This window comes from Epinephelus lanceolatus, chromosome 13, assembly GCF_041903045.1.
Source record: "Epinephelus lanceolatus isolate andai-2023 chromosome 13, ASM4190304v1, whole genome shotgun sequence".
Taxonomy (NCBI): Eukaryota; Metazoa; Chordata; class Actinopteri; order Perciformes; family Serranidae; genus Epinephelus; species Epinephelus lanceolatus.
In genome coordinates, this window is record NC_135746.1 from 2,532,036 (window position 1) to 2,555,548 (window position 23,513).

General features: G+C 41.8%; 1 protein-coding gene and 1 long non-coding RNA gene across 2 annotated transcripts in view; one reads left to right on the plus strand and one right to left on the minus strand.

The window, feature by feature from the left end:
* The window catches only part of LOC144466466 (uncharacterized), a 160,937-nt gene that overhangs the window by 87,585 nt on the left and 49,839 nt on the right, over window positions 1-23,513 (minus strand). The gene's annotated exons all lie outside the window — the stretch shown is intronic.
* The window catches only part of syndig1l (synapse differentiation inducing 1-like), a 79,163-nt gene that overhangs the window by 50,572 nt on the left and 5,078 nt on the right, over window positions 1-23,513 (plus strand). Inside the window, exon 3 of the mRNA XM_033649379.2 lies at window positions 11,295-11,432. Within this exon, the coding sequence (XP_033505270.1) occupies window positions 11,295-11,432 (138 nt within the window). The remainder of the gene's footprint in view (window positions 1-11,294; window positions 11,433-23,513) is intronic.

The window sequence follows — 23,513 nt, forward strand, 5'->3', positions numbered from 1 at the left end:
TAACATGGCCGTGCTTTCACAGAGCTCCAGCCGGATTTACCGTGTCTTTTTGCAGTCACGACATGTGGACTGGGCACAAAGCCCACATTTATTTATTTATTTTACTGTCATGAGTAAATCATGAACGGGGGATCATCTCCGCCGTGCTTGGTTTGAATTTGTAAACATGTTGGCACATCACAAATAAAAAAAGAAAATCAAATAAATGTGACATCCTGCGAGACACTTTGTACACAGCGGAGAGGTGCATTCCAAAAATACATAAAAATTCATGTTCAGCCCTCATGCCATCCTCATGTCATTACCTGCCTCCTACACAGGAGTAATGGTACGAGACATTCACACCACATCGGACAAAAAGGTACAAAGACATATCTCCGGGGAGACTGGAGAGCAGGAGGTAAAAAATAAAATAAAAAAGAAGGGTGGACAGGGGGACAGTTCCTGTAGGTTGCAGAGACAATCTGGCAACAAGTAAATGACACGAGGCCTCCTCTTGGTTATGCTGTCATGGCAGAGTGGTGAAACCATCCATTAGTTCTTCATTACCTGTCAGCCTGTTGCCACATGTTGACAGGATTTACGCCCCACAAGACATATCTGAGCACAGCCAGCAGCACCGGCATGCATAGTCATTAGGACTTTCGGGTATAGGGGGAGGTGGTGAGCGAATGTCAACGCACGCACACACATGCTCATTAAAAGTCAGGTAGAAAATTGGTAAACAAAAATTCTGTTTACTTCAAATCAAACACGGCTTCTCAGTAAATCCACAGTCTGTCAGGTCTGACCTGTATCTTCTGGTCCGCACAACTTCCTGAGAGTGTGATTTGAATTCATGGCAGACATGAAATGAGGAAGAATAACAGATATTTGTGTAATCATTCTCTAATAATCGCTCCATGAGACGGCTCTGCAGAGTGGCCTCTTTTCTTCTGCTTTAGATCTCCTGCAGCCACTTTAAAGTGTCATGATTAACGACCTTCCTGAACATCCAGACAGGTCTGTATGTAGCTTCCTGTACAGAGCATGCAGCCCTGTCTGCAGAGGTGTGTTGAATTTAAAGCAACCTAGTTACCAGAGGAAAACATTGGCATTGTATGCTTCAAATCACGAATATGTAAAATTTGCACGTTTCATACATATTAACCTTTTGAAGTGACGTAGTATATGAGCTGAGTGTATCAATGGAGAAGTGGAGGGGATGATGGATGGCGTGCCACCCTGGAGAGACGCTGAGGCCACTGCAGACCAATGTTGACCAGAGACAAACAACAAAACCGGTTGTGATTTAGTGAGTCATTGCTTTGTTTCCATTTGGGACAAAATGTGGGTGTTCTGTAGCAACCCATCACTGTGCTTCCTGCTGGATAGTGTCACGAAAAGCATTTGTTTTTCTACCTTCTCCTGCCGTGATAGTAGCACGATGGTGGTTGTTTTTTTAACCGAGACATCGTTGTGTTTACTGCGGGACCGTTCCCCCAAAACCGAGTATTTAAAGTCAAAACATGATCTTTTTCTAACAATAACAAATAGCCTAAACCTAACCACATATTAAAATGTAAAATGTACACTGTTAACAGTGAATTTTATTGGCTTTTTAAACCTGTTGTTATCTCTATCTCTGCCTGTAAGGTGACCTTGAGAGTCTTGAAAGGCACCTATGAATAAAATGTATTATTATTTATTATTAAAAATTCAGAAATCAGAATCTAGTAATTGGGTTGATGTCAGTTAGGGCCGGGCAATACATCAATATTATATCGATATCGTGATATGAGACTAGATATGGTCTTACTGTACGTTCACACCAGAAGCTTCCAAAGAGGCAAAGTCTGTCGTGGATGCCCAAGAAGCACGAGTGTCAAAAATATCTGTGGCAGCTTTGGTTGCTCTAGTTGCTCATCACGTGAATCACTGAACGTTTGATCGTGCTTGTCAATTTAAAGGAGCCTCAAAGCGACTACTGGCTTGAAAGCAGCGTAGTTGCTGCTCGTTGTTGTCCAGTCAAAAAGCTCATAGTTGGCCAACACAAAGTTATATTTGGTCAATGAAAACAGAAAATGTATGTCATCCCATTCAAACCAAACAAGAAGACTTGCATGCTACGTCGCAACATTGGCCTGCAATTCTCTCCTCTACTACGAACATTACACACTTTAAAAATCACCAGACCAACCAACTACCTCCACGACGCCGTCCCAAGCCTTATTCTTTTTATTTTGGTCTCTGTAACCGAACAGCGACACATTATAAAGGACTGAGTGGGCGCCAACGCAAGTTTTAAACTCCTCGATATCCATTGTTGGAACAAGTGTGCTGTAGGAACCAAAGTTACATGGCTTGTTCTCTGGAACCCGCTTCATCGAAGCACGTCAGCGTTCCGATTGGTTGCTGTCGAACCGCGTCAGAGCTCATTACCATAAAGTTAAACGAGTTTTAACTCCGCTCCGGTTGCCCAAGACGCGTGACTGACGACCAGGTCGCCCAAGTCGCCCAAGTTGCTGGGCTCTCATTGAAAATGAATGACTTCCGCTGCTTTGGAAGCTCAGGTCACTTTTGGTGTGAACGTACCGTTAGACTTTGGATATCATGATATGGTAAGTGTTGTCTTTTCCTGGTTTTAAAAGCTGCATCACAGTAAAATGATGTAATTTCCTGAACACTGTTCTAGCTGTTCTATTGTTTGCCTTTACCCACTTAGTCATTTGCTGCGTTCGTTTTGTACTTGGAGGTCGGAAGTCGGAAGTCAGAAATGGGAATGATGTCACCTCCGAGTTGACAACAGTTTTTGCATTCTAGTTGACGACGGTGGACTAGTCGGGAAAAAAAATGCACGCCCACAAGAAAGCCTTTGTTGCCCTTGTACTTTGGGAGTATAGACAGCTTCAAAACCATCATGCACTCCAACTGATGAACGCCGCAGATGAGGCTGACCTGATGTGAAACAAATAGGATAAAATTGCTGTAAACAGTACTTTAGCAGAGTGTTTACTCACTATGTGACCGGCAACCATCTTGTAAGTCAGGGTTGATGCGGTTGTTCCGAGTTTCTGAGTTGGAAATCTGATCTCAGAGTGCATTCAAGTTTAAACTTCTGACTGGCAGCTGGAAATTTCTGACCTCCGAGTACAAAACGAATGCACCAATTATATCCACATTACTGATGATTATCAAAAATCACATTGTGATTTTTTTTTTTTTAAAGCACCAGTAGTCAACCCTACAATATCAACATTGAGGTATTTGGCCAAAAATATTACTATGATTTTCTTCCTATCACCCTGCCCTCGTCTGAGGCCAGTGTTCCATGTCACAAAGGTGGCTTTCTTTTAACCTGGCTAGATCGCCGTGGTAACACATGCTACAGGGCTCACATGGTCAGCTTGAAACTGGCTAAAAAGCACCTTCGCTAATCAGCATCACTTTACAGTCACACAGTCAGTCTACAAGTGACACGCTCTCATCTGAGGGAATAAATGCAAACTTATCAAGCCATGAAGTTACATTAGTGATGCCACCTGACAAAGCTGTGCAGTTTTAGCACCACAAACAGCATGCATCATGTTGCCATGGGAACTTACACGCACTAAGTTAGCGATGCAGTTTATTTGCAGGGTTGTTCTTGCGCTTAATAAACCACTGAATGTATTTGTAGTGTTACCTAATCTGTTTGCACACTCTGGCCTTAAAATAATCCTTCTATAAAATTTCAAGTAACAATATGCATTAATACGTCAACAACTAATGATCATTTTCATTGTTGATCAATCTGTGAATTCAGTGATTAAATAATTAGATTTTTGGTCTATAAAATGATAAAAATGTCCATCAGTGCTTCCCTGAGTCCAGGATAGTGTTCTCAAATGTCCTATTTACTACGATATACTAATCAAAACCCCAAAATATTCAGTTCACTGTCATAGAGAAGCAAAAAAAAAAAAAAAAAAAAATCCCATTAAAGAAGCTGGAATCAGAATTTGTACTTTTTCTCTCTCTTAAAATAGTTATCAAGCCGATTAATGAATTATTTGTTGGTGATTAATTTAACGGTTGACAACTAATCAATTAATCATTGCAGCTCTATATATACATACAGAGCTGCATACACATAAACATATATACATTAATAGTTTGCTATATTATTAATCAGTATGACATTTACTTGCATATTAAATGCAGAATAATTCCTTGAAACCAAACCATAATGTTGCCGCTTTAAATTATTCTGATTTGCTGAAGTTTGTTTTACACTGCTGGTATAACAGCTGATATAATACCAATTAGAAAAGTGATTGGTATTTATCACAGTCTGAAGAAGAAGAAGAAGAAGAGGAGGAGGAGGAGGAGGAGGAGGAGGAGGAGGAGGAGGAGGAGGAGGAGAATGTGGATGCAGTTGTAGCTGGGGAAATGAGGCCAACTTGGCATGCCAATTTTGCAATGAGAGCACGACGTGTATTTGCTAGCATCTACTAGCATTTAGCATTGTCGTGCTGATCAGTGCCTCATGTCATGCTGCATTTCTATTGGTTGGTTAGTAGACGAAGGTTGTAACAGCAGTCACATAGTGAGATGGTCATCCCAGAGACCATGATCCCAAGACCATGACAACGGCCACCATTGTAGAGCCACGACCAAAGATATCACCATGTTTCTTTAATGTTTGTCATCTTTTATCCGGGACAAATCTCAGAGTATACCGGGCTCAAAGCAAAGAAAGCCTGGCTCTGTAGAACTCGCATCGTGCTACCCCTCAGGTCTGCAGCGACTCCAGCTGACCCCATTGTTGGCTTGCTTAACTGACTTCCTCTTCCTCTGTCTCTCCCTCTCCCCCAGTAGCCTAAGCCAACCAAGCAGCTAGCATCCCCAGATGATGTATGTTTTCATTCTCCAAACAGCCAGAAGGCTGTGCAGATATTGTCAGTAAGCTCTGAGGCGCAGAGCAGGGCTGGCTCTGCAGAGATTGCTCGACTGCGCTCGCTTAAGGCCATGAAGGCAGAATGACATTATGCAGAATGTAGGCCGCATTATGCTCATGTGTTATGACCTTTTTGTGCCTCCGCATCACATTCAGCACATGGAAATATATCGATCATCTCAGCAGGGGTCTGTGTTCATTCATAAGCTTTACAGCTTGACAACGCTGAGTGGCATTGTCTGAGGCTGCAGAGACAGATTAGAGAGGTTTTGCTTGCTCAGTCACTTCCTGAGTTTAATATACTTGTTTTGTCCTCCAGGATGTCTATTTTTGGATTAAATTAGTGTTCGTGTGTGTGTTTCCCCCACCATTAGTGGGCAGGGCCCCCACACATTCAACCACCCACCCACTAATCCCCACCATTAATAAGGCAACATGACTGTAAGGGCCGCATGTTATTAAAACTAATTGACAACTGTTTCACCCCTCAAAGCAAATTCATTCCCAACACTCTCACCCAGTAACAGTAATTTAACTTTTAATACAAGGCAAACACCATGACACTGCACTCTCGCTTATTGGAATAAAACACACACTGTACACAACAGAATTACCTGTACTAAGGAGCAGTGCCCTGATTCATTCAAATTATCCAGCCATAAAAATGTACCTTTGTATTAAGTTGACCCTAATTATTTTTTCAGTGGTGTTTGTCCAAGCTATAGCTTTAAGGATGCAGTGGTGGTTTAAGCGTTGAGGTGCTGACAATGACCCACAGTGTCCCTTGTTTACTTGTTTTTGTCCCTTTGTTACTGTCCACTCTTACAGTGCTGCAATGTAAATACATTTATTCGAAACTCAGACTTAAGTACAGTATTGAGGTACAGAAGTTGGGTTTCATCAACCTCCAAATCCAAGATGGCTGCTCTGCGAATCAGCAGTATTGAAAGCTGTAGCATTAGGGGGCGTACACATGCTGCGTCTACAACATGAGGTCTGATACTTGGTGCTACTCTTGTGCCTTTTCTGTGCCAACTTTCAAGAGCATGGAGGGAGGTTACATTTAAGGTTGCTAAGCAGCCTTCACCAGCACCGTATCACAGCCTATTTACCCGAAATCCTGAGTGCAGAGCTGATCTTCCTCCAGGAGCTGTTTCGTAAGTGTGTATTAAGCCAAAAATATTGTCCGTGAGAAAGATGTAAAGCTCTGGCAGCCCTGCACCAAACTGATCAACTTCTCCTCCATATTGATCACAGACTGATATTTACAGAAGAAGGGAAAGATGTCTGTCAGCTGTGATTGGTTGTTCCTCGTCACATGTCATGTGGTGTGTGCTGCTGCGTTCCAAAAGTTGAACTCTGTTTATGTCACGGTGCAGCCATCGTACCCTGAAAAATAGTTGCAACGGCTTCGCTCTGGCATTTGAGCATGCCTGCTGCGCGTCTACATTAAAAACAATGAATTTGACAGCACAGGAAACGCAGCATGTGTACGGCCTCTTATACTGTTTATTAGCACCTCTGTGTTGTTTCTGTCTCAGTAAAACAGTTGCACACGCAGTCCTGTCCAATTTCTATCTGTGGACATGTTGCTAAAGTATTTGTGTGTGCAGAATATAGCAGAAGGCGGTCAACTCGGGTGTGATGTCATTCCCAGCTCTAACTCATGACTCCGGAGGTAAATGGATTGCAGCATTAACACTTTAACTTTGGTATTTTAGGTATATTTTGATACTGATAATTTTGTACTTTCACTTAAGCAAACTTTTGAATGCTGGACTTCTAATCGTGACAGGAGAGGTTGTCCGATTTATTGGTTTGGCAGATTAATCGGCTGTCGGCTTTTTCCTGTTCCAAACTACCATCATTATATCAGCCTATAAAAATCCACAATTGGTCGACCTATAACAGAGCTGTTTAACGCTGTATTATTACGACTTTTATGAAAGTCAAATCTGAAAAAAAGATCTGAAACTTTTAAACTAGGGATGCACGATATTTGATTTTTTGCCGATATCCAATATGCTGATAAATAACAACTCCCTCAGCCGATAACCAATACCGATATTGATATATCTACTTTTTTCCCAATCTAATTTTAGTGATCCTCAAGTCTCTTCTGTAGTGGAATTAACATCATATTATGCATGCATACTCTTATCATGACGGCCCACCAGCAGATGGAGACATGAAATACTTTTCAATGTATGTAATATTCAGTCATTGTACAAAGTAAGAAAAACTATTCTGATTCGGCTAATACCACTGACATGCAACCCTATTTAAAACACCCAAAAAAGTTGAATAAATAAATAACAATAGTTATTTAAACAGTTCCTTTGCCACTGGGATTTTATAGCACACAGTCAGCCCAGAGATGCCCTGAAAATTCAGGAGTGAAGGGAGTCACGGGTCCAAGGAAGGCAAGACAGGCCAAAATGTTTTTTAAAGCCTCAACACCTGCCCCAGAAAACCCAACAACTCTGTCCAACGTAGACGTGGACAACTCCAGCCCAGGCCTGAGGCCAACACACGTCAGGGGCGGCTGCAGCTCTGCTAAAAGACTAAAAGTGTCTGGCCTCTATACAGATATCAATCTGTGGTCGGAGGGAACGCCATAATCTCAGTGTCTGAAATAATCCAAATTCATTAGGTACACCACAAGCACAAAAACCACATGCACGGATTAAGAGTTATAAACCCTCTGAAAATACTCACAAAAATAAGGATTACACAGCAACAAGATGTGAAATGAAGGAAAAGCATTTCCTCTGTCAGATTACCATCTTAAACGTGATGATTGGACTTTTGATAACATCCCCATGTTTTGCCTGATTTCCCCACATCTCTGATTGAAATATTCAGCTTCATACTGAACTCAATTTCTCTGACACAACAGTTTATTGTCAGCCTTGATGTCTTTCATTTATTTCTCATGTTCCACCCTCATACTGGATCATCCCCCAAACAGGATGATGTGTGAAGGATGCAGCTTAATGGCTCATATAGAAACCGTGACCTCAATCTGTGATTTCTTTTCATTACAGGCAGCGTGGAAAATAAATCTCTGTTCTTAGTCATGCCTTTGTTGTGGTGGGAAAAATGCACTTTCATATGTGCGTTAAAGGTTGTATGGCCAGATGTGGGCATAAAAAACAAACTTTGAAACTGTGATACACACTGATATTTCCTGGATGAGGAGTGAGAAGCCTCTAAACAATATGCAGATGTATGAGCGTCTGTTCTCCTTTGCTGAAGGCATTTCAGCTCTGTGTGAGGAATGTTGCGTGGAGCGTGAAATAGTTTCATAAAGCTTTAGGGAGGAGGTGTGTTTGATTCATAACTATTTCTCATTTCGAATGAAGTGTACTTTCAACCGTAGCTCTTTTTTTTGTAATGCCATCTGTTGTTTAGATGCCAAAATGTAGGAATCTGCATATCTCAAAACTAATGAGAAACTAATGAGCCATCACAAAAAGTCCATGAATACGAGCTGTGACATTACGTGGAAGGAAATGATCCGGCATGCAGTGACTCGTTTATGTTTTGTTTCCCATTACACAAATGGCTTTTTCCTTTTTCGATGAATGGAGATTCTTTTTCCTCACAGTTGACTTAAAAATCACCTCTACCTGTACAGAAACTTTTTATCTGTTTCAGTGAGATCTGACTCAGTCACTGTCTGCACTTCACCAATGATAACTTTACAAAACTTTCAGGATGCTGGTCCACTTACCTGTCGAAAGAGGGTGCTACTTTTGTTTACTTATTCAGATTGGCCTCAAGGGTGGCTCCAAATATTTGTGGGGACATGAAATGTGCCTAACTATGTGTGTAACTATGTCTTGTCTGAAGTTGCAATTAATCATTAAATGGTTTCTGTGGAAATGGAAAGTACAGCCACTCACTTTCTTGCCAAGAGCTGGATAAGAACATTGATGCCACTCTCATGTTTGAGCGGTAAATATGAAGCTATAGCTAACAGCCAGTTAGCTTAGCTTAGCTCAAGGACTGGAAGCAGGGGGAGCTAGCTAGCTTGGTTCTAGATGTTCAGTCAAACAAAATTAGCCTACCAGCACCTCTAAAGCTCGCTGATTAATAAATTATATCTTGTTCACTGAATCAATATAAAAACTGGAGTATAAAAATGACATGCTGTGGTTTTACAACTGATTACTTAACTATTTCTTGGCTGTGAGGTTGCCACTTCCGTACATAACCTCTCTGTGAAAACACTAACTGTCCTTTTCATGCTTTTCTAAGGACTTAACAAACAGATTTAATGTTAAGTAGTGAGCTTTAGAGGTGCTGATCGCTGACTTTTGTTACTTTTGGACAAAGCTAGGCTAGCTGTTGCCTCTGTTTTGAGTCATTCTGCTATGCTAAGCTAAGCTAACCGGCTGCTGGCTGTACCCTTAATGGTATACTCTACCCTTCAAATGACCATTTGAATGTAAATGACTCACTCCATGTTATGTTGAATTTGTGAAGAAAACTTTGTTGTTTTTTCCGCACACAGCCCCGGTGAACAAAGAATCTAAGAATAGAGAACATTGGTAAATTGCAGCAACACCATACCAAAACATCTGTTTACAAATTCTCACATAACTCATGCAGTATAAGCTAAGGTTCATTTATCCAGTCATATGCTCAGTATGTCCCAACCAGACAGATATTTCCAACTGGAAGTCAAACTTATTTACGCTCTCTTCAAAGCCAGACTCCATTGAAAAAACAGTAATTTTACTTTGCTGAGCACAGGAGCTGCTGGTCTGTCACAGCCTCGATCAGTTAGTTAGTTTGTGTTACTGTGTGACTTAAGTGGATCTGATCTACCCCTCAAAACACCAAAATCACACAATAACACAAACTAACTAACTGTTGGGGGCAGCAGTAGACCAGCAGCTTCAGTGTTTTTAGTGAAGTTAAATTACTGTTTTTGTCAATGGAGCCTGGCTTTGAAGAGAGCAAAGATTCATTAGGCCCGTTTCCACCGCAGGAACTTTGGGGTAATTTAATGGGGCCGGACCATTGGTGCGTGTCTCCACCGCAGGAACCACCCCCGAAGGACAGAGTTCCGGAACTTTTACAGGGGCTAAACAAGTCCCTGCCTCGGAGTAGGTACACAGAACGGCCCTGAGAAACTCCTGGCTGGGGCTTGGAGATTACTTGGTGCTGATTGGATATACTCAAGGCGGGATGTGACGTTTTGTAATTAATAACATGGTTATCGTAGATTAGCTGGGCTAACCGTTAGCTGTTAGCTGTTAGCGGTGTCTGTAATAACTCAGTAACACAATAAACGGTCCATGAAAAAAATATTTTTTCCAGCGGATATCTTAGTTACAACATGATTGAGCTAGCAAAGCAGTTTTGTGTTGCTATGTGTGGTATTTATTCAGTTTTGGGAAATCACGATGTCTAGAAAGCATCAGCTGACAGGGACAGCTAACAGCAGCAGCAAAGCTAACATCAGGACGTCATCTGTTAAAAGCCTCCCGTTGTCGGATACGACATGAAACTACTCCAGTTAGCTCAATCATGTTGTAACTAAGACATCCGCTGGAAAAAATATTTTTTCACGGACCGTTTATTGAGTTATTGAGTTATTACAGACACCGCTAACAGCTAACTACGTCCCTACGCCCCTACGTCGCCCCGGTCAAAATGGTCGCACAACGATTACGTCACATCCAGAGCCCGGTAACTTTACAGGAACCTTCCTCCTACTCTGCCCTCTCAGTGGAGACACGGCGGTTGAGAGGGCCAAGCGAGAGGACGTCCCTGTTGTAGTTCCTGCCCCCAAATAGTACCAGGAACTTCTTCAGTGGAAACGGGCCTATTTTCTCCTTCAATTTAGTTCCCCGTTGCAAAGGGCTGTCTGTTTGGGAAGAACTGAGCATATGACTGGATGAATGAGACTTGGATTGCACTGCATAAGTTGGTTTGTATACAGATGCTTTGATAGAGTTTTGCTGTTGTTAAACGTGGCCCCCTGTGACTTCAATCCATCAAGAACTTTCTCAGTTTTTGGATTCTTCATTCGCCGCAGGCATGACAGAAAAACGTTTTCATCCTGAATTCAATGTGATACGGGGTGAGTAATTGATATATACTGGGGGGTGAAGTATTCCTTTGAATTTTCCAAATTGACATCAGAGTGGTAGCTATCGATTGCCTTAACTACTCTTGGCAAGACAGCAAATAAGCGTTTTGCCCAAAATGTCAAACTTTGTCTGTAACATAGATGTATGTATGTAAGAGTTGACTGGACCACCTGTTTGCTTACTGCTACATCACCACTTATGAACTGTAACATGTGTACAGGTCAGAATACAGGTGTGTGTTTTAACCTCAGTTACTTTTTTTTGTGCAGACGGACTGCTCCAGCGACAGTGAGAGCGAGGACAACTTCATTGTCGTCCCTCCACGAGACCACCTGGGCCTGGCCATCTTCTCCATGCTCTGCTGTTTCTGGCCTCTGGGGATCGCAGCATTTTACTTCTCACAGGGGGTAAGGACACACACACACACGGGAATATAAACACATGCATGCATAACTCACACCTTTAAAATTTTGGTCTGTCGCACATGCTAAATGACACAGCATCTGTTTGCTGCGGTGTAGCATAAAACAGGTGCATCCTCCTACACACATACGCATATCCTCATAAATTCTTAGACATGCAGGCACACATGCACGTACACAGCTCTATGTATGAGTCATCACCAAAAGATGAAGGCCTATCACACATAAAAAGGGACTGACAGCTGACTCTCTTACTGCCAACGCAAGGCCAATTTTTACTGGGCAGCCCATCAATAACTCAAGGCCAATCTGTAATGGCTGCTTGATGCTCTGTAAACAGGCGGAAAGACGCCTTTAGGAAGAGTATATAAATCACTTTCAAGGCTCCATCTGCAAACTCCAAAAAAAGGAGGTGATCAAAATACCAAGATGAGAACAGGCTTTGAACTAGTGGCGTTTGAGGATTGAAGATGAACCCAATTGCAGGTGTGTGGACGGATGAAAGGTGACGAACTGTCAGACACATTTGAGCTGCAGTTTGGGAAGCAGAGTTTGTGGGAAGAAATGCATGGAAACATACTAATAACATAGTTTAATCCTTCAGAAAATGTTTTTCTCTGGGATGGTTTTAAAATGTACTTCCTCTGGTTTCAGGCACACAAATATACCCTCGAGTGTAAAATTGCAAATATACAACAGTTACCAACAAAATACAAGATATAATCAAGATGTATTCTTATCGTGGGGCGAGTCGCTCTCAAAATAAAACACTTTCTGCTAGCGTTATCTCCGTTTCCATGGAAATCATGAGGTCTGACTAATAACTGGGGAAACAAGCCGTCATGTCTGTAGACTCCTGTGTAATGAAGCTCTATCAAGTAGGCAAATAACTGAGTCACAGAGCCGATTTCTAGCCCCATGCTGAGTCAGCAAGCCAACTTGAGCTAACGTTACTGCTTTGTAGAGATCGTGGGACTGAATAAATGCCACACACATAAGGAAATTGCATTACCCCTTTAACACTGCACAACCTGGCAACATCTGGCTTTTGTGTGTAATTGGAAAGGTAACAATTGGTATGCATGCTTGGGTCAAATGACTCTGCAGTAATTGCAGGTATTTATTGGCTCTGGAACAATCAGCAGTAATGAAAATACAACATTCGGGTGAACATGGATTTTTATTTAGCACCTTTACCAGTCAGATGCAATGACACAGCAACACAAAATACCATTCATCTCTATCCACGCAGCACTCAAACATAGTTCCAAATTAGTCCACACTGAGTTTTAGTCTACTGGCAATTGGAACAGAGTCTATCGCCTGTTTTTAGAGGGTTTTCCCGTGTTTTAAATACCTGCACACACGTGCTAATTTTGGAGGAAAAGGGTGTTGTTGTAACTAAGATATCTGCTAAAAAAAAAAAAAAAAAATCCATGGAGAGATTTAGCTCCTACGTCCACAAACTTTACCTGCAGGATATTTTTAAAGTATATTGCTGATGTGATCCAAACATTTACAATAGAAGCGAACTCCAAAGCTTTGTAAAGTGCTAGAGTCAAAATTTATTTAAAATAATGATTGATTTATTGTTTCCAAAATTCACAATGCATTTTTTTTTATCTCACATGGTATTCTGTTTCATTTATATTTGTTGGAGTTTAACCTTTCAAGAACAACATTGTCACTAAACTGCTGCACACAGTGTAGGCGCACACCTGTATCAGCAGTCTAGCAGCAATGTCACAGCTTCGTTAATGATATCCATTAATGTCCATTAGGGCCATAACGGTACATGTATTTGTGTTGAACCGTTCGGTACGCGACTTTTGGTTCGGCATGACCCTGTACCGAATTATTGGGCGCAGGATATTATTTTATTTTATTTTGTTTTATTTTAATTCCGTTTTTGCGAGCCGAACCATTTAAAATATCTAGTTCCCCGACGGACCAAGTCCAACCGTAAATCTCTGCTTTCACTTTGTGCAGTGCATTCTAGCATTTTGACAACATGGCAAGTGAGCCTGACGAACCTGAAGACCCACCCGCAAACCTTAAGTCCTCCGTTTGGGAACACTTTGGTTTCAGGGTAAAATACGAAGATGGAAATAAACAAGTTGACAAGACAAAAGCAGTGTGCCGACACTGCAGAACAGCGGCCGGGTATGTACTTGGAAACACGTCTAACATGCTAACGCATCTAAAGCGACACCACCCGAGTTTGAACGTTAACCGGCACGACTAGAAAAAGCAATCTGGTGCAAACTACAATATCGTCGTCGTTTAAAAACAAAGAGCGTTTTCCCTGACCATCGCGCTAAAGAAATAACCAACGCCATTGGAGTTGAGTAAAATTGTTTAAGCTGCACTTTAGATATAAGCATGTTTTGTTTACTGCACTTTAACAAAGTGGGAAAGCTAAGTAAGTTCCTAGTAAAACTGAATCTGAGCAGGCTTTTAAGCTGACCAGCTGCACTATACTTTTTATTTTAATTGAGTTAAACTGTTAAAGCAGAAATGTATATTTATATTTTTCATTCAAAAAATGTGTTAAAAAAACAGCAGGATTTTATTTTTCACTTTTATATTTATATTTTCATTCAAACAATGTGAAAAAGCAGGATTTTATATATATTTGTTTCATTCAAAAATTGTGTAAAAAGAGTTAACTGCTGTGGTGGTATGTTTTAATAAGGTTACCAATAAGTAAAAGAGATTTAATAGTTGTCTATTTTTACCGTGACTTGTATACCGAGGTACGTACCGAACCGTGATTTTTGTGTACCGTTACACCCCTAATGTCCATTATACGTACACATATATATTGTCCCTGTCCCTGGTCCAAACCTTGGGGTGGGGGAGCCCTTCTGTGTGGAATTTGTATGTTCTCCCAGTGTCTACTTCAGCTTCCTCCCACAGTCCAAAGACATGCAGGTTAACTGCTGACTCTAAATTGTCCGTAGGTGTGAATGTGAGTGTGAATGGTTGTCTGTCTCTATGTGTCAGCCCTGTGATAGTCTGGTGACTAGGCATAGGGAAAATGAAATATAAATATATATATATGTATATAATATTTACAGAGAATTTGAAAGATGAATAGCAGAGAAAATAAAAGATGTTAAGTATTGGTTAGTACTGTCACCTACTGGGTTTTGATTCAACTATTGCCAAAAGGCTGAGTAATATTTTTAGTGATGAGGCCGGTGTGCTGTCACGCTGATTTGATCACATTCAAAATGTCTAGTTGACCGAGCAGATTGCCTGGACAGATCTACTTGTCAGTTGTAAACAGTATCAGCCATTTACTCTTGTTTTGGATCGAGCTTTGTCCGCTTGGCATTTCACCACGCTACATTTGTGTTTTACGATGATCTATGCGCGAATTTCGTAGCTTCATCTTGGATATGTGCTGCTTACTGTCTGGCACCAGGTCGCTATTGTTTTATAAAGTCCCGACCAGCAAAATGTCTCTGCAGACAAATACAACACCACACATTCTAGTGATGACTTTTGTATGAGTTTATAGATTGTTCTTTAGGAAAATACTGCACAGTAAATCTTTAACTGTCGAGGAATTATACCAGAGGAGTGTCTTTACAGTTAAACTATCAACTCTAATATCCAGAGCTTGTTAAAGACCTTATGGGTTTTAACAGATAAAATAATATTACCTGCCAGAGATACTTTGATGGAAATATAAAGCCACATTATTATGAACTGCAGAAACGGCAGTTATTTCCAAAGAGAACAAACCCTTGTGATTTTAAAGAGCGGCTGTCACCGTGTGACGAGGCAACACTGTTCAATTTGAAGCTCCGCCGCTGACATCGGCAAACTGCACATAATGGTCGTCTAATGGATTCCAACTGGACTTCTTCCCTCTTTTCACTTCAGTGGGGAACAACTGCGTTGATGGTGTGTCAGTCAAACAAAGAGCAGAGCGATCGCTACTTGTCGTTCCACGAATCAATTCAGTCTCTCTCTTATGTGCACCATCAACACAAAAAGCCACATTAAAAGGCCATCACACCCACGCCATATGTTGAAAAGGACATGGAAACGCACATATCCTGTAAACACATATACACACACACACACACACACACACACACACACAGGAGACAGACAAGCGTTTCAGCAAATTGTTTTGCCTTTGACTATAAATTCTTATCAAAAGCCGGAGCATTTAGCTGACTTATCTGCGAGGGCGAGAAGTCCAAGGCAGATGAAGGCAGTCAGTGAATTATCTTGTCAGGAGCTAATTTGATTCTTCCTGGGTAATTATGGGGAAGTGATGGCTGTGTTTAGGGATGGATGGCTTTTCTGCCAATCTCCCTCCTTTAGAAGGTGTCGTCCAGAAGAGCTGTCAGGAAAAGATATGGTGGGAGTCTGGGATCGCTTCATTTTATAGCTCAATAACCCACTTCACTGGTCTTCATTTCTTTCAGTCGTTCAGGGAGCCCCCTCCCCACCCCAACCCCACTCCCCGCTAAATGAATTAATTCTGTAGGACTCAGCATGAGGATATTGTAAGTTCTTATCAGAACTTAATTATCTGTTCTGCAGCATATGTTCTGACAGAAGAGTGTAGAGATCTGTACTGACCAACAAAGTCAGAGTGCATGTCCAGATTAGTTTACACCATGTGTAAGGTCAGTGACTTTCAGTGGACAAAAATCTGCTTCAAAAGACAGATTTACAGGGAAAGTTATGTATTTATCAGCCTGGACCCTATTTTTCCATGTTTTGGAATCTAAGTGATAATGGGAACAACGACTTTTGAAATTCGTCCAATTGTGAGTGAGAGAGCAGCAAGCAACAACAACAGAACTTGTCTGCAATGTTACCACTTGGGCCATGTTCATATCTTCAATTTATTCAGCCCTAGAGTGGTCTCCTCTGGTCTGAATCAGGGACTCATGTTGTTCCAAAGTTGTATAATTGCCTAGAGTTGGCTCGTGTTCTCACGGCAGCATTTACAAGAGGACCAGATCAAATGCCTTGTGTGAGAAAGCTGCTCTCTATTGGTCAGAAAAATCCAGGAAGTAAAGCAAACGTTGAAGAAGAGTACACTTGCAAGATAAATGTGACACTTTCTAATGTCACAATGGAGGGACAACTACGCAGGTTGATTTTAGCGCTGCTCATCGTGGACTATATTGCTGTCATTGTTCATTTTAGTCAAACCATACAGTTTGAAAACGAGGCGCGGCTCCAACTAGAAAACAATGTTTTGATGCATTGGATGTGCTGAATGTGCATATTAAGGCAGTACAGGAGGAGGTGCACATTAATAATCCTCCAGGACTGTAACATGCTCATGTTTAACCCAAACAATGTGTCATGTGACTGCAGTTGCTTCACATCCAGGTCGGAACACCTTCTCACCACAAACCAACCGCACCAGAGTTCCTTTGGAACCAGACTGAGACCACCTCTTCAAGAAGGTCTCAGTCCGGTTGTTCTGGTGTGTTCACACCTGAGTGTGATTGCTGTGTTCACACCTGCCCAAATGAACTGCACTTACGGGGCAAACAAACTTGAGTTCAACTGAACTGAAGGAAACAGGGCAGGTGTGGAAGCAGCCCAAAAGTGTCTGTCAACATTATGAAAAGGATCCCTACAGAGATAGACCTTTTTGTTCAACCAGAAACGGCCCCGAAATCGGTACTGCCAAACTCACCAGGTTCCATATAAATAAACAGTATTTTAGCATCTATAGATTCAGCATGTTTTCACATCTAACTGGGTGAATTAAAGGTTTACTTCAACCAAAGCAGAGCTGGTGATTATAAAAACAGCGCAAACACAATTAAGATGGCTTTTGTGAGTTTTATCTGTTTCTGTCAACTCTGAATGAAGTGTGTTTTACAAATCAAAAATTACTCTTTATATTAATGGAGCTTGGTGGTTTTGGTGAAAGCGATTTTGGGGCAGTTTCTTCTTAAACAAAAAGGTCTGTCTCAGCAGGGATCCTTTCCATAACGTTGTCATTCACTTAAAATAATAATCTGAGCCTGTCAGTGTCAAAAACAAGCACTTTTAGTGGGCATCAGTTCACTTTGAGTGAGGCGTGTACCTCAATGATAAAATTACCATGTATTTAAATGGAGTCTGGTGGGTGAAGCGATCTCCATATTAGGACTGTTTCTGGTTAAACGAAAAGGATTTTACTCTTGAACAAAAGGTCTATCTCATAATGTTATACAGCTCTTAAAATAACAATCTGAGCCTGTCAGTGACAAAAACAAACTGCAGCGTTCTCTCTCAACACTGGACCGGTTTTAAAAAGTGTTGTTCCTATTAGTCAGTCAGACACAAACACTTGGGATAATAGAGTCCAGGTTGAAAAATACCAAACTTACCGTTTAAGGTTTAACATTTATCTCCAGCCTTTGTTCTCAGCCTAACTGCTTTTGTAGTTGCTGCTCTCTGCCGTCATGGGCAGTGTGAGCAGATGCATTATGGGTTGACAAGGGCAGCAGAATGAGCCGAGAGGAAAAGTTTTGGAATTGATAGCACATCAGCTTTGTCACTTACTTCGAGGACATTTACAAACAAACAGCTTAGCGACTGTAATAGAGTCTGTGGACGGCAGATCAATAGTGTTTTGTCCCATTGGAAGGTCAGGCCTCGTCGAACAGAGAGAGCTGCCGCACGGCTTCCCAAGGAGATGAGTTTGAGTGAGAGCATTAGCGAACACACAGAAACAGACTTTCATTCATGTGCTGCTTTAAAGAGCTCATATCCTATTTGGCTGAAGACTAGATCTTTAATTCTGCGTAACGTCTTTATGGTAAATAGTCCTTTACTGTTTTGGGATTCAGCGTTAGCCGCCCACACGCACACACACAGCTGATAATGACTAAAATACTGTGAATATCAGGGGAAAATTAGCTTGGAGCATTTGATTGGGAAGCGGAATTGAGTTTCAATTATTGCCTCTAATAGGGTGAGTGTTTTGTTTGGAGATGCTGATAAATGTTTCTCTCAGCTCTGAGACATCTGTGCTGGAAAGTGCAGGGTTGAGGAGCCGCTGCGATTCCGTTCACGATTATGCAAATAAGACTCCCCTGAAGTTATCTTACAGCATTCAAGTCATCAGAATGGATGGAAACGAACGAGCTAATTATTGTGAAACAGTTTATGTGTTTGCACGCGTGTCAGTGCAGCGGAGGTCGAAAGACAAGAGAGCTGGAGAGACAAAGAGATTCTGGGGGCTTTCGGTGTTTATTTCATTTTGTGTATTTGTTTATTTGGAGGAAAAACCTGTTAAAGAGGCTGAATGGACTTCCAGGAGCGCTTCACACAATGAGTCTCCGTGCAGCTAAGTCTGAGATGTTATCTTTTTTTCTATGACACCACATTTCAATCATTTTGTCAAGGTTGTGGAGATAAAGCCTTAATGCTTCTAACCATTTTCCTCTCAAGGGGATTCAAGGAAAAATCTTCACACTGACATTATGCGGTACATTATACAAAGCGGATGTTCAGTGAGAAGACAGCACACACACACACACACACACACACACACTGTCAGCCTACTATACTCATCTGTTTAGTCCACATTACACCATTATTATATGTAGTCTTTCAGAGCCGCGTCTCTCAGGAAGCCACAGCATGTTTTATTTAATTATTTGTGTAAAGGTGGAGACAAAGATTGATAAATCAATCTCAGTGTTTAATAAATGCTTTCAAGGGAGGAATCAAATAACAATAAGCATTTGCCCTTCAACTCTGTTTCCCGCCAGTGATGCAGATAATTCAACTGTCGCCCATCACATTACAACTCTTTTTTAGGATCGTCTCTTCCTAAAGACCTTGCTGGCGGCGCTGTGATACATAGTCAAAAGGAGAAGGCGCTGTGTCTCATTTTCGAAAGAAAACTCCAACCTAATTTCCCATCAGACCTCCATAACAGTGCTTTTGTTTCAATAATTACTGTATTGACATGGAAGCTAAAGGCTCTGCCCAGAATACATGTCCTTTGTCTGGATGTGCTTCCTGACCTTTCGAGGCATTTGTCTGAAGAGTCTTTCTCTCTGCCTCTCATCTGACTGTCTTTGTCTTGGACTATTAGGCATTGTCTTCCAAAAGCTTCTTGGCACTAATGAAACATTTGGTGCACAGTGGGAAAGACCCCATGTGAAGTGTTTGTCAGTGACAGCGACCGGCAATGGGGAATGGTAAACTGAGTTTTTTATATTTATTATTTATTTATTATTCTGTAGATAAAGGTGCTGCGCTTAAACATGCTGTGAGATGCAAAGCTGGCTGCGTCATAAGGAGAAACAACTCAGCCACAGAAATCAGTGGAAGTCCTGCAGTGAGTCTGTGCCAGGGCCGCCTAACCAGTCGGTTTCTCAGTGCAAGAAGCACTCTTATTTCTCAGTCAGTGTGGTTACATGATGGCTTCTCATTCAGAATGAAATAAATCTGAATGAAATCATTCGGAATTAAAGTCTTTCCAGGTAGTTTACATGAGAAATATTCATTCTGAATGAAGGTTTACACAGAGATCAGTTTAATCGCCTTTTAATCGCCTTTATTCAGGTCTGCGCAAGGTTTGAGGCAGGTAAGGTTTCTGATTGGATAGGGGGCGGGGCAGATGTTACGTGTTTCCGTTTACCGGAAGAAAACACTGTAGTCCTCGCTCCGGATAACAAGATGCTTGACGACGCCGTTCTTAGTGCCTTTTTCAGGCTTGTTTTGCTTATATTCTTGAAGCAGCAGTACGACAACAACCTTGTTCTGCTAATGCTTCATCTGTTGAGGAGGAGAAGGGAGGTAGAAGGTCGAAGAAGGGAGATAGAAGACCGTGCTGTGGCGAATGGAAACCGGTGGGCGCAACAGGTCCGACTGCTCTATCTCAGCCCGTTGCTATGCGTGCTATATACGTCATCGTGCCAGAAGGGCAAGGAAACGAGCATGTGCGGAAAGACGGAATTGCTGGAATCAGGTAGGAGGTGCATACAAGACAGAAAAATTCTTCCATTTGGGTTCTGAAAAGGAATATTCCACCCCTGTGCACCCGATTTGATTTTAATTCGGGTTGAGGTGTTTACAAGAAGCATTTCTATTCGGGTAGGGCTTCCAACCCAAATGCAAAACGAATACATGGCTCCATGTAAACACATGTACTGTGTCATCCCGCAGTGAAGGAGGAACTACTCAGGTACTTATGTAAAAGTACTGTACCACACTGTAACATTATTTTTTTAGAAGTAAAAGCTCTGCAATGAAAATTTTACCCAAGTTAAAGTATGTTAGTATAATAATGAAAAGCCCAGTTTCCACCAAACACTTCTGGTATGGTACCTTTGGAACCAAAAGTAACCCTTAAGACATGGTACCTAGACCCTCGGTCCATTAAACGTTTCCAACCCCAACTTTCCACAGTAGGACTCCACAGGACCAAACGTGGAGGGTACCAAACGGTTCCATTGGTACCATCCACATTTTTTCACTGTGGAAACAGAAAAAAAACGTACCAAATTGAACTGAACCGCACTGCTCGGTGGAAACAGGGGCGTCGAGGGTTGGCTGCTGTTGGCAAGACGTCACCGCCACCCACTTGGAGGCAGGTGCTCTTTTGGCCCTACTTGAGAGAAGGTCCATCTTTGGCATGGCTTGGTGCGGCTCGCCATGTTAAAACTGGCAAAGGAAACACTAACTGGTACAGCATGGTTTCATTCGGCATGGATTGACAATAGGCAATAGGTAGGTACCTCGAATTTGTACTTAATAAGTACAGTAATTCATTTTCCGTAACCCCTTGTCCTGTTGGGGGTCAAGAGGCGGGGTACAGCCTGGACAGGTCACCAGACTATCACAGGGCTGACACATAGACACAGACGACCATTCACACTCACATTCACACCTACGGACAATTTAGAGTCACCAATTAACCTGCATGACTTTGGACTGTGGGAGGAAGCTGGAGCACCTGGAGGAAACCCACACTGACACAGGGAGAACATGCAAACTCCACACATAGGTTTCAAACCAGGAACCCTCTAACTGCTGCACCACCACGCCAGCAAGTCAATGCGTTAGTAAAGACATTTTAGTTTACAATTTGCTTCATGTCTGGGCCCCTATTCTCAAGCTTTCAGTAGCTTATAAGGATGTCCCATTTCACATCTCCATTATCTCTTATGAATTGTACTTTTATTTTTCATCTGTTTTGTGAATATAATTTATGAATCTTGTGAATCCTACCCCGATGTCACCCTGACATGGTGACGTGCAGTGTTACAATCAAGACCTCACATGTCATTCCACTTCAACAAACACAACAAACCACTTGACATGAATAAGTAGCCAGTTAGAGATGTATCTGTTCTGCTTGTGCTTTGCTTAGCAGTGTTCTGCAGTGATGTATGCACCATCTCTGTCTTATTATATTGAAGGCAAAACGCAGGCTTAGCACATCACACTTTGTGTTGACTGTAATTTGCATTCGTCTTACTGAATCGACTTGCTACAAAATTGCAGACATTAAGATCCCAGACTGCTGAGCCAAACAGGGATGAGTAGAGTCTAGATGGGAGTACGCTGTCTGGGACAGCTGCTCTGGCCCTGTCTGCATGACTGTAGTGCAAATGGGCAGAGACGATGAATAATAGAGTATTTTTTAATAATACCAGGTACAATACAGAGATGAAAAGGCATCAGTCAATATTAAATATACATAAAAAGAATCTGTATGAATAAAAACTGTCACTGACATGTAGCCTGTGTGTGTCAGATCTGTTTAAATAATTACAGGCTTTATTTTTTGATTTGATACCGCAAGATTCACCGACTGTTTCTGCCTCTCCTGTGTGTGTAACATTTACCTGAAGCTCTCGGCTCAGTAAGCCAAAAATAAAGGAGCCACAGGGTCAGGTACCTGAACCAGCTGGCTCCTCTCAACGAGGACGAGCGGTGGCTCGATTCCAAATGTCCTCACAGATTTCTGAGCTTCTCAGTCTGTTATGACGAGCAAGGTTAGGCGTCCTGCAAAGAAACCTCATTTGAGCCACTTCTATCCGCAGTCTGAGAGCTCGCGAGGAAAAATCGAAGGTCAGAACAAGGATTTGTGTAGAGCCTTGCTTTGGTGTTTATTTTTCTATTCACTGCCGCTTACAAAATCAACATCACCGCACACTCTGCACACAAGCAGCTGCAATCCCTCTTAACCTCAGCCGTGAATAAGAAGCGTAACCTCATCTACCCGGAGCTCTACTTCCAAAATGAATGGGACAGATTTTTATAAGAGATGACCGTGGCCTCGGAGTTGGAGGTCGGCTCCATTATCGTTAGAACAAATTCAATAGAATAATGAAAGTCATTTCCCGCTCGCACGCTACATTTCAAACTGTTCCCTGCATGCATTCAGCACAACAGTGTGACCGATGTATTGTTCTATAGGTGCAATAAATTATGCATCGACGCCAGGGAGAAAAAAAAAAAGAATAGATTAATATGTGATGGCATTTGGAGTAAAATAGAACAGAAATTAGTTTAGGGGAAGACAATGGAGATGGAAAAGCCAATACAAAGTCCAAACAAAGACACTGTAACACTTTGTCTGTGTGTGTTATTTCTGCTCCGCCGCTGACCTCTATTCAGCTCTATGAATGAAAACAACAAATCAAAACAGGCGTCTCTTGTCCCTCCATTCCCCTTCTGGCAAGCAAGTCTATTCAAATAGGAAGATAGCTAGAGGACACCCAGCAGTGTAAACACATCAACAATGGGCAGGATACACAAGAGAAACCACTATTCAGCGATGTATTTTCAAGGAAAGCATCCGTGTCTGTTATCCAGATAATATGGAGTGATACAAGAACCTCTTTTAGCATCTGTGACATCGCTGGTGTTACCTAACATGGCTAACTAAAGGGCGGGTCCATCTGTGCTCTTTTTTAAAATGGAAACTTAGAGCAGTGACACAGGTTACAGCGCTGATGCCCTCCCTGCCCTCAACCTGCACACATATGGGTCCTGACAGTGTAGCATGGAGAGTGAGGAAAGTGTTAGCTCGGAGGATTTGATCCAAGATTTGAGTCAACTTTA